Source organism: Bombyx mandarina, chromosome 15 (assembly GCF_030267445.1).
Source record: "Bombyx mandarina strain Sakado chromosome 15, ASM3026744v2".
NCBI lineage: Eukaryota > Metazoa > Arthropoda > Insecta > Lepidoptera > Bombycidae > Bombyx > Bombyx mandarina.
In genome coordinates, this window is record NC_143221.1 from 17,037,112 (window position 1) to 17,053,021 (window position 15,910).

A 15,910-nucleotide genomic window follows, 5' to 3' on the forward strand; every position below is an offset into this window, starting at 1 on the left:
TAATTGCCTCGTGTCTTGCGACACTGTGCAAGCCGTTCTCTGTAATTATTATTTGCTGTTTGTTATGTACACACGAAAAACGTTTTATTTCGTAACAATGAGGGGCACTTAAACACTGGCTTTAAAATTTCTTAAAGTTTAAAGTTGCGAGCAGTTTTTTTTTATTGTTAAGATAGGTGGACGAGCTCAGGGATCACCTGTTATTAAGTGGTAGCCTGTGCCCATAGACATCAACAACGTAAATGCCGCCAACCATCTTGAGACATGAATTCTAAGTATGAGTTTTTACAATCTGGTATTTTCTATGTCGAGCTTTTGAATAACATCTGCAAAATGTGAAGTTTGAATTTCACTACGTCGAAGAAGCCACTGTAGGGGGTTGTACACAAAGGGAGTTATTACCCTCACTTTTAGGCTGATTTGCTGCCTTCAATTGACTCTGCACCAAGGCATAATAGTTAGGACGCAAAATGCCCTGTTCTAGAAGCCACACAGTCTGCTTTTGGAGTTTTTGACGCGTGTCTTACTGACCACCTTTGAAGTAATAAACATAGATTGTCTACATTACAAAATTACTGTTGAAGTCGTTAAATCGAATGCAACTTTTAACGATCATTTAGTTTCGGTTTTCGATTCCTTTGTGTCTGCATTGTTTCATAGTCGCGGCAATAACAATAATGGAACTGCTTCACGGCTGTTAATGACAAACCATACAATTATTTCGTATTGCTAAATATTTTTTAACGGGATATGATGTAAAGCTATGGACATGTTTTGTAATCGCAATTTATTATTAGAGTACATGCGATTGTGCTACAGAGCTTCCTTTCTAGTATTAAATATTAGAGAGCACACTTCGCTTCCTCTATCATGTTCTGATGCAGCTGAGATACAGACCCAAGGATTTTAGAAGCGCAAACACATTGACGCCTTTGAGAAGTGGCGCTGCAGGAATTCCACGGGCAGTTTTTTGGATCAGCGCGTCTATGCCCAGTTCCAAATCAACTGATGATCATTTGGTGAATAAGCGTCGATTCCCAGCTTCTATCAATTCTGCTGTTCTGATAGATAGGTAGTGCAAAACTCTTAAACTAGTAGATAGTACTTACAATTGTTACAAAAATACACATTTTGTAAGGAAAATCTTCTTGATGATCAAATAACAACGGTTAACTTGAGTTGCTCTGTTTAAAAATTAAACTAACAAATTGGTATGTCTTATCCCCTTACGATTGTTACAGTCGCAATATACCTTTTTTTTTTTAATTGAACAATTAACTTCGCATTGGAATCGCGGGAAAACCTATTAAGTACCTACCCAATAAATTACTACAAATAAAATTATCTTCCAATATTGGCTTACCATTAATTCTCATAAACCTTGCTAGTCGGTGTCACTTGTGAGTTGAGCCCGTGGACGCTCCCACGTGAGAAATGCAATATGTAAACACATAGACGGCCGTCTGGTGTAGTGGTAAGTGACATGGTCACTACACAAGGGGGTCGCGGGTTCGAATCCCGCCAAGGGAAGATATTTGTATGATAAATATAAATGTCTTTTCCAGGGTTATGGATGTCTATTAAATATGTGTATGTGTATAATAAAAATCTTATATTTATTTCCGTTATCTGGTACCTGTAACACAAGTTCTTTACGAACTTATCACGGGACCAGTTAATGTGGCGTGACTGTTAATAAATATTTTTTTTATTTTATTTTATTTATAGACACAGGCCTTGTCTGTACATAAAGATCCTCGTTTTTAATGTATCCTTTATCAAAGTAAAATCACGCGCTCGCCGTCGGAAATTCATTGTTCAACAAATCGTTATTAATGTAACACTAACAGCTGAATGCTTCCGTTTCTTATTTAACTTCGGTCCATGCTCGCAAATATAACTACTATTTTATTTTATTGTAAGTTTTAAAGATCACTTGCTTAACAGACAGTTGAAAAATATTTCATCACAAAATTTTCTAGTTTATTTTGTGTATGACTTTTAAATGTGAAGGATTGATAGTTCTTTTTTTTCCACACCTTATCTCACTAGGTGGGGTCGGCACAGCTAATTTTTCTCTTCCGTTCTCTTCTATCAGCCGTCATCTCAACACTCACTCCTCTTTCTCTCATATCGTCATTCACACACTCCATCCATATCTTCTTCGGTCGACCTCTTCCCCCTCTACCTTGCACTACCATTTCCATACATCTCCTAGTCACATGCATCTTCTCTCTACGCATCACATGTCCATACCACGCTAACCGTCCGCTCTTTAATTTGTTGATTACCGAGGCTACTTTCACACTTCCTCTGATATACTCATTCTTTATCTTGTCCATTCTTGTCACTCCACACATCTATCTCAACATTCGCATAATAGTTATTTGAATTAATTTAAAAAACGATATTTTCATTCTGAAAGCATCTGCCAAAGTATTCATTCATATTTTTCATATCTTAAATTCCAAATATAATAAGCATCTGAGAGAGAGTGTACCAGCCGATGTTCAAAGCGTGAAGTACTGCATCGCATTCGACACGATTGCATAACGGTAATGGGAAATTAAAAACGAATTTTTGATGAGGTGACAAATTCATTATGAATTCTGTAACGTTTCTAGTAAAAGTTATATTGTTAGTAGCCACCACCGAGTCGACTACGGGAGCGCCAAAAGAGACTTATTTATTAGTAGTGTAATTTAGGTCTGTAGGTACAGTTGTACAATTTTAAACGTTGAAGAAGACTAGTTGTAAGTAATTTTTCGACGCTTCTTTTAAAAGCTTGAGATGGACATGTTTTGGCGGTCTGAGTTCAGCGGGGTATGTTGATCGGACTATCAGTAACCATGGCGCTTCCTGTGGTGTGGTGCGGTGGTGGCGGTCATCATAAAACTGTAATTTATTATTGATTTCTTCACTATTTAATGGATGTTATTATACATATAAATCTTCCTCTTCAATAACTCTATCTATTAAAAAAACCGCATCAAAATCCATTGCGTAGTTTTAAAGATTTAAGCATAAATAGAGACTGATATAGGGACAGAGAATACGACTTTGTTTTATACTATGTTGTGATACACAAAAATGATGACATTGCACTATTTCACACAGGTAATGAGTGACCATTCATGTATCAATGATTGGTAGACTTTATATAATATTATCTTAACATTATATAACAATATGATGTTATATTCTATAATATTCAGTTCAAACTTGCAATCTCACATAGCACCGCTGAATAAGGAGCAAAATATCAAAACTTGGATTTTCACCAGTCGCGTGCGTCAAATTATGTACCTATATTTTATGGACAAGTAATGTGCGCTTTAAAAAAAATCTTATTATAAATATTATCATTGACCGTATCCCTACCACGATTTCGTATTTCAGTTAGTTCCCGATGTTTCATTGTACTTTATTTTTATGTTAATTTTACAACCTCCGACGTTCCGAAAACAACAGTATTTGATGTCACGGATGACTGAAAATAATAAGCCCGAAATTAAACCATAAAATTACTTTTCAACACAAATGCAATCACTAGGCTTAAGTAAACTATTTCAACGCTGCGACTATAAAGGCAGATGATCTCACAACAAAAATGATCTTTGCAAATAGCGTTTAAGTACTTTGTCTGAGTCACAGCAGACAGTTGGCGGAAGCACGCCTCACGGGGCACGTGTCCCCTCGCCTCAACCGCAAAGCCTCCTATTCACTTGCTTTACAACTTAGTGTTTACGTAACCATTGACAGGATTGTTTTTGATAGCAACTGCAATTTTCCAATGTGGATTTAAAATTAGCACACCGTTGTGATTATTGGCATTATTGTATTTTCTAAAATTTATTTTACTAGCAACCCGCCCTCGCTTCGCTTCGGAAACTGTAATTTATTATTGATTTCTCCACTATTTAATGGATGTTATTATACATATAAACATTTCTCTACAATCACTCTATCTATTAAAAAAAACCGCATCAAAATCCGTTGCGTAGTTTTAAAGATTTAAGCATACATAGGGATATAGGGACAGAGAAAGCAACTTTGTTTTATACTATGTAGTGATATTGTAAGGTAAGTTAACGATTTGATGACAATATGTCATTACTATTGTCAATGGCACCGGCTATTGTTCCCTGCGTGTATGCTAAAACGAATCACAAAAGCTTTAAAGAATTAGACCGTGGAGGTCTAATCTCTTGAGTATTTCCGAAGTCTCAAACGTTTGCTACTGAGATAACAGAAGATTTTCCTTTTCTTTGAGAAAATGTCAGTTTTTTAATTGACTACGGATTATAATCAGAACATAAGTTGTTTCAAGGTAATATGTGATTTCCAGACCAGAACCATAAGAAAGCATAGCTCTAGCAACACGTATGTGTCGTTCATATTGGATTTGATTGAAATCGCATAAATATATCAGGTAATATTTACGTATTTTCCAATATTTTTTGTAAAACTGTGATTGTCTTAGAACCATCCGCGACGTTGGGATATCATTGACTTATCATAAGTCGAAAGTCTACCTCACAGTATTTTTTATGTAATTTAATATTATGCTGATAATGCGTCTTAATGCCAAAGGCTATTTTATGTAGGTAATCTTGTCAGTGAAGGAACATTATAATTAGGTACCGAAAGTATGTAAAAGTTTCATTACTTTTTAACGTGCATCGCTAATATCTCAATAACTATAACTTTGAAATAGTGAAATCGGAACCAAAGCCCAAGCACTAAGAAAATATAATGTGAACCAAATACCCTTACCTATGGAAATGAATAGTTAAGTTGTACAAAATCGTTTCGCCCCACATCTGACCGGCAGCCATTTTGAATAGCTAACAGACCGGATGTGGCACAGGGGATTTATTGCGATACCGTCTTCCGGTGTTCCACTTCTTCCTACGCACCTGTTTTGTTGCACTTTATAATAATAATTATTATTTTACTTTTGTTCATCATACGCAAATACTTTTGTAATAAAAATATGAGTAAATCTAAGACTAGAAGTTAATATATTTTGTTGTGATCATCTGAAAGACCACAATAACCGGCTTATTTTAAGTATTTCGCGGAAATCAATAACCAAATGGCTGGAATTATTGGAAATCGAATTCTAATTTACTTCTGTGTATTGAAAACGTTGATGGCCCGATGCACTATGCTTCTCCACTTCTAGAGCATCGAGCGATCAACACTTCAAGCTAGACACGACCTGCAGCAGTGAAGACACCGACTAAGGAGATTGTACCTAAACGTTAGAATAACTAAAGGCTACACAATAATATGTATTATATCGTGTAATGATGATGTAAACTGACCTCAGCTGGCGAGTGGTCTCCGAGACCTAAGAGAGATGAAGCGGCCACCACTCCACCCGCCGCCACAGTCGCTGCCATCGCATTGTCTATTAAATCTCGTGGTGAGTTGTAGTACTCACATCGCAACAGGCACAACATAATATTCATAGTCAAACATACGTAGATAGATGCGCACTTAACTTTTGATGCAATAGGGTAATCATACTGACTAATAATAACCTAGCGGTACCTTGCATGATTCTCGAACACGAGGCCCAAATTTAGAGTCTAAGCACACATTTTATTTTTGGTAGGAACCTTGCTTGATGTTCGCTACTGAAGTCAGAAGAACCTGATACCGTCCTCTTTAAGACGTGAAGTTATAATCTTAAATGTATTAGTATAATGTCCGACCAATCCGTCGCACACAATCGCATGATGCTTTGCAGTAGACATAGGCAAGAGTGTTTTATCTACCAATACACTTTCGGCATTACTACTACTATTAGCATTTAATATCAGTGTCAGGACGGTGCAACCTACGAGTGCGTGGTCATAGCTCGTCGACGTAGGTACTGGTAGCAGAATGAATACAATATGTAGTTTTTTATGATTGAAGGCTTACTGGTGGCCCGGAGGCCTTTCCAGTTTCACCAGGACAGGTGGGCGAGCAAAGGCTCAGTCAGTCACGAGGGGTGGAACTAGCTAACAGCTGCCCGAGCGCCTCCGAAGGAGACCTAATAACTCGAGAAGTAGATTTCTATGAATTATGAGTGCACGAACATAAAGCGGTAAAGAACAGTCACTAATAAAATTAAATTTATATCATCTTTATGTTTGTAATGCTACTTTCACCAAAAGATTGTAATGCTGTAATCTAGGAAGCAGAATGTAATATTTTTTTCGTTTCGCCGTCATTATTTTTGGGAAATATGCGTGTGGCTGTGTAAGTGCTCTTGTGAAGACTTTCTCCGGTATATGAGCACTTTTAGCACGACCTATGTCATTGAAAATAATAATATAATAACTACCAACCGGTTGTTGCGTATGAGCAATATTGAACATATTATTTTATGCACAAAATATCAATGAAACAAATACAGATTTGAGGCTAACAACATACAAACGCATTCGTACCTTTAGATTTTTTTTTGAATTATCTTTTAAATATATGGCTAAACAGTAATTATTAATTATAGTAAGTATATGGTAGACAGCGGCTTGGCTCTGCCCCTGGCATTGCTGACGTCCATGAGCGACGGTGACCACTTACCATCAGGTGGGCCGTATGCTCGTCAAAGGCAAAAAAAAAACAAAAAAAATTGCAACGAATACATTTGGATAAAATTATCTTTTGATTAATTGGATACTATTGTCAATATCTAGCTACTAGCTAAGCGATACGAGTATACAGCGCCGGAGACCTCGAGCTGCAGTTGCTACTTCCCTATCTGTAGGTTTGTTCCAGTTTGGAGGGTTTGATAATATTCAGACTTCGTTGCTATCTGTTCAACGGTATCTTTCACGCTGTGGTCTCCCTAATTCACTCGAACAGTGAGCTTCTAAGTAGTAATATAATAATCAATATTAAGAACTAAGGACGGACTAGGGACTAGGCGACAATTAAGTGTTCTGCTGTGCAATTACAGATTCGTGCGAACTCACCGTTCTGCACTAATACATTTGAACGTATGATATAATGATGAAGTATAATTTGAAGATCAAAGGTTTTACTTGGACGAATGGTTCGTGATAGGTTAGAGCTATTTCTATTTCCGATGATCATTCGCTATCATCCGTTTCCGATAAGTTGAATGCAATGAATTCTGAATTAAAGCAACTGAAATATGATTTAAGTTGATATTATTAACTAATATATAGGTCTGGGAATATTACGTAATAATAGTCGATTAGTGAATATAATTTAGCATATTCTGGCCACCTCCTGCTACATCACTGTTCCGTGGTAACACAGGCTTCTAGACCTATCCTGATTTGCAGATTATTTTCTCTATAATTCCTGAAGCTCAACAGGCAACAGGCAGGATCATAAGCTTGTGGTGAGAATCAAAATATAGATATATAACCTATTAGATAGTATTGTGCTACAGTAGACCATGGCAAGCTCGCGGTCTCGTTTGCATGGCATGGTTTGTCCAGTGTTGTGACGGTGGTGCTTGGCAGTAACTACTTGTGGTAGGCGACCATCGACTTCTGCGAGTTTACTTATACGCATTCAGCGGACGGGGCGTGAGAGATAATGCTCTTCTCTCTCCGTACCTTTCGCAGTTAAGCCGGAGACAGGGATAAGGATCTCGCCGAATTATGCATAATTAAGTATTACGGGTCCCCTTCGCTTGTCGGTTGCGAGGGAGAACCGGGTGATGGAAGGGCGCGCTTCATCAACTTAAGGGAGACGGGGTATTCCGTGGAATGTATCTGGCACAGTTGTAGAGGTACGATAGCGGAGATGGCTCCGCGCCCAAAACGTCACCCTGCTCCCGGGCTGTCTAAATTGAATTCTATCTCGTTCGAAAATGGAAATTTAAATGTTGTGACACAACACTTTTTTTGTAACATTTGGGATCTCGCTTGTATTTATCCACAAATGGCTAGTAATATATTTGACTATGAAACTGATCCCGCAAAAACAAAATGTTTTCATGTGCTTTGAAGGTTTTCACATCCGGTTCAATTTTCATTTAAATAGAAGCTTAATTAAGCTTTATTCGTAATTACGATACGGAAAAAAATACAGTACAATAAAATGAAATAAAAAAAAAAACATAACATAATGTTACGGGCAGACAAAAGATTTTAAATGAAACTATGTGATTTATGTAGACCATAAAAGATGACATGAATTTCATTGGCACAAAACAATGACCATTCTAGTGCAATCACATTATTATTAACACTGTTGTGCGGTTCAACCTTCCTGTCCATTTATATCGCAAAGCAACCGTGAGCTCCCAGTTTCAAAAACGGTTTTTCGTATCCCTGTTTAGATTTGTGTCTCAACGCTCAACGTAAGCGATAGCGTTCGTGAGCTTCTCTATACCACCTACATTAACAAAAACTTGAAATATAGAACTATATAGTTTAGTAAAAGTTAATTATTCGGTCACGAAGCAGTAAATGGCCTCTGTCCTGGATAGATAAGTGGGCTGGTAATGTATTAGTATCGATTAAAGGGTTAAAGCAGTGGTGGCCAAACATTTTTAATGGCGGGCCACAAAGTTTAAGAAATTCTAGAGAAGGACCAGAATTATACAAAAATAATTTTTTTCCAATAAATAATAATAACTGTGACAGGCTGCCGAGATAATAAAATATAATGATGGCAAGTTAATTATGAGATAATGAAAGTTCAAAACACCCCTGACGAAAACTTTCATTAAAAATTCGAAGATTTTCAATTATAAACGTCAGATTTTATTTTACGCGCCAAAATGCTGACTACAATATTTAGGATGGATGGACTCTCGGCGGACCGGATTAAATACTTCCGCGGGCCGTACTTTGCCCATCACTGGGTTAAAGCATAATGAATGACTGACTAAAAGTCTTAGGAATAAAACGGACCATCATGTAAGACTTATGACAAGTTTCAAGTCTAAGCAGCGCACTATAATAAAACGACTTTTCTTAAAATTTAAAATATAAAATTTTGTACATTACGTGAAAAACTTGATTCATTAATGTTCAGGATTGACTAGTATTGTATTCATATTGTCAGTAACGCTGAGTTCAGTTGACGTTTGAGTTGGTGCTTGGTCGTTTGGCGTCGCCAATATAAGACCAAGACTACGAATATAAATAATGTATTAGACAGTGCACACCAACACATCGAGCAGTGGAGTACTTTAAGTATTATCTGATGCGTTTTCGACATCCTCGTATCATATAGTAATTTCGATAAATGTAATTTACGCAGGAATTTCATTGCATATATTCAGTATCTTTTTGCAAGCCGCTTGGGATGACACTGTTATATTGTGAAGATATCGCTAGCGTTATTCAGATTATTACTTGTTACGATACGCAGATGTAACTTATTTATGAATAATTTTACCTTTGACCTGACAATAAAATCAAAAACTCTTAATTCACCTAGTTGTAGTGTAAAGCAAAAATATTTATGACCTTTATTTAGCGATTAGTGAACGCATGACCTGTTTTAGTAGCCCACATACAAACTATAACAATAAAACAATTTTAATTAATGAATTAATTTATTTTTTTCTCTATTTGTACGTTTACGCAGCCTACTTAGATGTCGGAAGGAGACAAGGAGGTTTGTGAATCATTTTATGTAAATGTAACGATAAGCTAGTGAAACTTCTATGGAACTCAGTATATAATATACATACGATATAATATGATTATTGCATAGGTATAATTAACTATAGAGAGATAAATAAGGGCTGTGTGAATAAATGACTTAAATAAAACCATGAATTACTGATCATCTTAAATGTACCAAAACGTGAATAGTATTAAACGATGAAACTATGAAATGAAAGTAGTATTAGTACCTATATACTCGTAGTTTGTTTGTCTAATAGTAGGTAAACAAAATCATAAATGCTTTCATCTACTAAATTAAGCATCAAATTGGAATTTATAGATTACATGGAATAATGTAATGTAGGTGTAGCAATCAGGACTTGCTGAATTGAATCAGAGTTCTGAATAAGCAGTAGCAAGTCCCTCAGATACAGTTACAGCCCAGAGCGACATGGTGACAGAGCCACAGAGCGCTACCGAAGGCTACTGTGGTCATTGAAGCTTTAGCCTCCAGACTTGCCGTTAAGAACACGCTACTAAATTTGTGAGAAATACATCGCAAGAACATGAAAATAATATATTAATTTTCTTGTTTCAGCCATACAAGACAGCAGATGCTATCTGATGAATGGCGGCGCCGTGGAGAGCTTCTTCATCAGCGAGGACACACCCATCGGCAGTATTATAGGTAATTTATAATTTTTAGATATTTTTTTCATGAATTTACAAACAACTCTGGCAAAATTTCGAATAAAATAGCAGTAGCTATGACCGGTACATCAACTTTGCTATTGAAATGTTCACAGGGGGCAATATTTTTGTGGTCAAATCAGTAATTGTAAGCGTCGTCTATGTCCATGGACGCTCTTTTTTCACTTAAATGTAATTCAGAAATACTGAGTATATTCCCGATTGCAAAGAAATAGCCCACGCTGAATTTCATCCAGGACCGGGCCAAACACACTGTACGTTGAAGCATAATAACATGACTAAATTACTTCAATCAGATACGTGACACATATAATGGTATATCTGAAAAATGGCATCGAATTATATCTAATTAGCTTTAAAATAAATTGGCGACGTGTTATGATTGAACCAAGCTAAAAGCATCCAACGAAGATGGTTCAATAATATATTTTTTTTAATTTTAGATTTAAGAATTTTTTTTATATTTGTCAGGTACTTTAAGCGTAAACGGAGATCCTTCAGAAGACCTTGGAGACATCACCCTTCGGCTCCAAGAGAAAGGAGCAGCAGTAGGCATAGTGCCTGGTAGCAAGAACTTGACACTCCTCAGAGCTTTGGATCGAGAGGAAAAAATTGGCCCTTCTAATGTATACGTTAACGTACGGTGTGACAGAAGACGGACTACTGATCCGGTAAGCTCCTCCGAAGTAATCTCTGTTTTACTGGAGCAGATGGGTTTAGGTGTTGGAGATGATTCGATTTCTTATACGGGACCATCGCGGTCTAACCTGCTAAATCTGCTGCTTTTTAACTGCTATAAAAATATTAACATAGGTAAATGACAGTGGGGCCTCATGCTGAGCCCTTGATCTCACTTCTATTACAAAATAACAGTCGACTGCCATTTTAGGCAAAGTATATCGAAATATAGAGAATTACCTCATATATAGCGAATATGGGCTAGGACATGTCATATCCGCGGTCCGCAGTTTGCATATCCTAAAATGTAGATTTTGTTATTTTCAAGAGGTGCATAATGAATGCAATACCGCGTTCCGGTTTGAAGCATGGGATAATCGTTCTAACCAGTACTGAATACTTTCACTTTATATCTCGAATATCGCTTATGCAAATACTGTGAGGCCTTCTCTGACCGGGAAAGAAGCCGATCAGTTCAGGGTCCACCTACTATTAAGTGTTTATCGGAGACACTTCGAAGCGAACGTCATTTGGAAACACGAGCTTTACGGCGCCCTTTTAAAGGAACTAGCCTCAACTAGCCGAGTTTAAGTTTAAAATGATAACACGTAGTAAGCACGGACTAGTTGTCTGGCTTCTGAGGAATGAGTAAATTTTAGATTTAATTTAGAACAAATTATGTTTGGTGTAAACAAGAAAGCTTTATTTTTGGTTTTCTCTCGTAATGAGCGTGGCGTCTTAATCTTAACGGTAATCCACAACCCGGACAATGACAATCATTAATAATTAGTGGAGGGGGGTTGTCGGGAGAGTCCGAGCATGGAGATGAAGTTCTTAACGGTGCTGTGTTGTTCCGATGTTTGTAGAGCTTCGTGATCCCGGTGTCGGTGCGCGTGTGGGACGTTAACGACAACGCGCCGCAGTGGGAGGGCGCGCCGTACGTCGTGCGGGTGTCGGAGACGGCGGCGAGGGGCGCGCGGGCGGCGGCCGTGCGCGCCTCCGACCGCGACCAGCCCGGCCCGCACTCCGCGCTACACTACGCCGTGCTGCCCGGACCGCATTCCGTATGTACTCCTCTTTGGTTTCCCTAACTACGGTGAAAGCCTTGAGAGGCTATTTCAGCTTACCCTTGACGTGTAGGTGAGCTCACGGGGCTCAAACCGGAGTTTTGCTAACCCTGGTCCTAGCAAGAACAGTGTAGTGCAGTAGCAATCTACCACTGGATCGGAAACGCGACCCACTGAGAAGATCCGACGAGAAACTCAATGGGCTGTATCTATGGGTTAATTTACTCGTCGAGCCCTTCGTCGCAAGTGACGGGTTCGGCGAGGACGGTGATCGGTCCTTGAGGTACCTAAAAGCACCGTTAATGGATCGGGAGGATCCGTACTGACTCCTCATGTTACCGACAAACCTACCACAACAATTGCTTTTTAATATCGCTTCATAAGCTCGCAATATCAACCAGCCAATCAGTGGCCGAAGACAGCCGGTGAGTGGACGTCTCGTATGAAACCGTTGACCCCGAATCTTGCCCGGGATTAATTAGTTTACGTTGTCACCAAATGATCACCGCGTGTTTCATCGTTTCTAAGAACATCTTGCTTCTAAGCAGTTTTAATTGCTTTTCCTATTAAAAAGTTAGTAATGATAACTACCAACAGTGAGCTATCATCAGAGAGGATTATCTAAGCTACACTTTATTGCAAATTAAATAAATTTGATTTCCAAATGATTACAACTTGGATATGACTCAGTAGACATGATTACTACGCGATTATCGACAATGCTGCACACAGTTATACAATAGGCCTTTAAACATTTATATTTTGGTGAATGTTCGAGAAGTGGAATCGTGTTTAGAAAGAATGAATTATGCACCAATTCCAATTTACGAATAGGAATAGATTTCCAAAACACAATAAGAGAAAATAGTGTGAACATCCCTAGGCCTAGTCATCACCGGCAACAATATTCTACTGCTCCTGGACTATTAAGTGACTTTGTTTTTGTAAAAACATGTCATATTTCTGTTACATTCAAAGAGTGAGCCAATTTTATAAATCGGTGATGCCTACTGCTTTGAGCTTGCTTCTAATGAACCGCAGCACATAAATATATCCCCATAGCATCTTACATGAACAAGTCGGGGCCAAATATTTTTTTATTTTAAATCTATCTGACCCGGCAGACTTCGTAGTGCCTCAATCGATAAATAAAAGACCTATATAAAGTTTTGTATAAAATAAACTTAAAACAAACAAAAGGACAGGGGGACACATCAAAGGAAATACAAACTTGTTATTTTTATTCAATTCCGAGAATATTCATATTTATCGACCTTTTAAACCTTCTCTGGACTTCCACAAATAATTCAAGATCAAAATTAGCCATATCGGTCCAGCCGTTCTTGAGTTTTAGCGAGACTAACGAACAGCAATTCAATTTTTTCCAGGAATATTTAGGTTTTGAAAATGAATTAGAACCAATAATAGTAGTTAAGAAGCCTCTGGACTTTGAGACAGTAAACAACTTCACAATAAAGCTCAGGGTACAAGACCAGGGCTCCCCTCCGCTGTACAGCGATACCACCCTGCAGGTCACAGTGCTGGATGCCGACGATCAGAACCCTAAGTTTACCTACGAACATTACACAGCTCTGCTGCCAGATGATGCTGAGGAGGTAAGGGACCTATTACCTTATATAATGACTCCATTATTGGCACGTGCTGGTAGCACCGCCGCAACTATTCCTCCCCATAAGCTAGTTCCGTTTTGATTTTTTAATACAGCTTAATCTTTGATTTCGTATCTTAATTAGGGCTTTTAGGGAGATTTTCGTTATGGTGTTTATAACTAATAAACAGATTTATCTTCTTTTTTAACATATTGCTTAGCTATTTGGTCATCTTAAACGAAATTGAAAGCCCGTTAGTTAGTAGTTAGACAACCGTTGAGATATTCACTGCCTGGGTGTCACAGTAGCAATTAGCTTCCCGTGGGGCCAACCGGCAAACATTGGTGTGATGAAAATATTAATTTGTCCCGTATTCATATATTTATTTTGACGTATATAAGTATCTACAGGAGTCTCAGGTTCCAACGGGACAAGAAATCCTTGTTCGGGGCCAGATGACCGTGCAATATTTGTCCCCAATTACTTATTTATATTATTATTTTAAACTACGTAGATGTTTTTTTCAACTTTGGTTAATAAGAGTTTATAAGAATAAAATTTAAATAATCTCTAGAGTATGACCGTCGACTCACTGACCCTCTCAGCTCGTGATCTGGATTGGCGGCAGAACCCGTTGTTTTACTATTTTGAACCATTATTATTATTATTATTTACTCTTCAGGGCACATTCCTCACGACCTCTCCCGGGCCGATATCAGCAGCCGACCAAGACTTGGGCATCAATGCTCCGCTGCAGTACTCCAGCACGGGAGACCACAAACAACTGATTGTCGTCAATAAGGACACTGGCCAGGTCGCCGCTACTAAACAGCTGATCGCAGAGTTGGATCCCTCCGTCACTATTGTTTTAAAAGTTAGTGACACATAAGTTAATTAAGCTAATTAATTATACAACAGTGGCATGTAATGAGCCCACACGTGGTACACACCACACTGGTAGTGGGACCTCTGAGTCCGCACGGGTAGGTATCACCGCCCGTCCTATTTCTGCCGTGAAGCATTAATGCGTTTCGGTTCGAAGGGTGGGGCAGCCGTTGTAACTATACTGAGACCTTAGATCTTATATCTCAAGGTGTGTGTCGCATTTACATTGTAGATGTCTATGGGCTCCAGTAACCACTTAACACCAAGTGGGCTGTGAGCTCGTTCAACCATCTAAGCAATAAAAAAAATAAAAAAAATTGAACGATTTCCGAGATGGTAGAAACTTGTACCGGTAGCGGCTCCTTAGGTGAGCAATGTTCGAAGGACCTAATGAAGTATGTAAGTAACTACTCTGTATGTCAACCTTGAGACGGATACTTATTTTTCTAACAAACTATGTACCACTATAATATTATAAAAATAACTTCACGAAGATGAAATAACATGTTGTATAGCAAATACACAGTGCCTATTCATCCTATTTACTGCGAACCAAAGTGCGTGCGGCCTCGAAGGGTGGCGATGAGATAGCCGATGTTCTGTGGCATTTGACGACGCGGCCTCACTTCAATTGCTTGTATGTTTACTCTTAAACTTAAATTACAAAGATAATCATCAGAATAATAATAAAATGTTAAACCTCAAAATGGTGATTAATTTATTTCAGGCAACACAAGTGGACAATCCAGATCGGTACGCGTTAGCGACGCTTACCATCCGTGGTTCCACACCACGATCTTCTACTTCGCCCACCAGCAGGCTTCAGTTCACCCAGAAGCAGTACTCGACCACAGTCAGTGAAGGAGCCTCGCCAGGATCCGTGCTCCTGACCCTAACCACCGTGCCACAAAATACAGAATTTAGGGAGGTATGTGAAAATAACTTTTACTGAATAAATACGAGGAAGGTCCGTTTGGATTTTTAAAGGAGTGAAGAGAAGATGCTTTTCAAATATCAATCGGCAAGCGATTGGTGGTCGTCAACACAACAGACTGCAGCTCGAGTATTAGATCTGCATTTCGCGATTGCCAACACTTATTCTCTGCTGATAGTATTGTGACGCGCATGCGCTCTGATTGGAAAGTATATTCTTTCACATATTGTGTCTCAAAATGAAAGAAATTTCACATTGTTTCAGAGTCCACTACAGTTCTACGTATCAGACCGCAGCTTCTTGGATAAATTTGCCATCAACAACGCCGGTGATGTCATACTCAGGAGATCCCTTGACTATGAAACTACGTCCAATTACTTCTACCAAGTTATGGTCACTGACTCTATATCAGTAAGTTGATCAATG

The 15,910-nt window shown here is 38.4% G+C and overlaps 1 protein-coding gene across 1 annotated transcript in view; it reads left to right on the forward strand.

The window, feature by feature from the left end:
- LOC114249205 (protocadherin Fat 4-like Cad96Ca) overlaps window positions 1-15,910 on the forward strand; it is a 34,364-nt gene that overhangs the window by 11,155 nt on the left and 7,299 nt on the right. Inside the window, exons 3-11 of the mRNA XM_089732853.1 lie at window positions 5,336-5,431; window positions 9,577-9,606; window positions 10,198-10,287; window positions 10,782-10,981; window positions 11,855-12,052; window positions 13,444-13,671; window positions 14,348-14,539; window positions 15,278-15,478; window positions 15,749-15,895. Coding sequence (XP_089588979.1) covers window positions 5,336-5,431; window positions 9,577-9,606; window positions 10,198-10,287; window positions 10,782-10,981; window positions 11,855-12,052; window positions 13,444-13,671; window positions 14,348-14,539; window positions 15,278-15,478; window positions 15,749-15,895 — 1,382 coding nt within the window. The remainder of the gene's footprint in view (window positions 1-5,335; window positions 5,432-9,576; window positions 9,607-10,197; window positions 10,288-10,781; window positions 10,982-11,854; window positions 12,053-13,443; window positions 13,672-14,347; window positions 14,540-15,277; window positions 15,479-15,748; window positions 15,896-15,910) is intronic.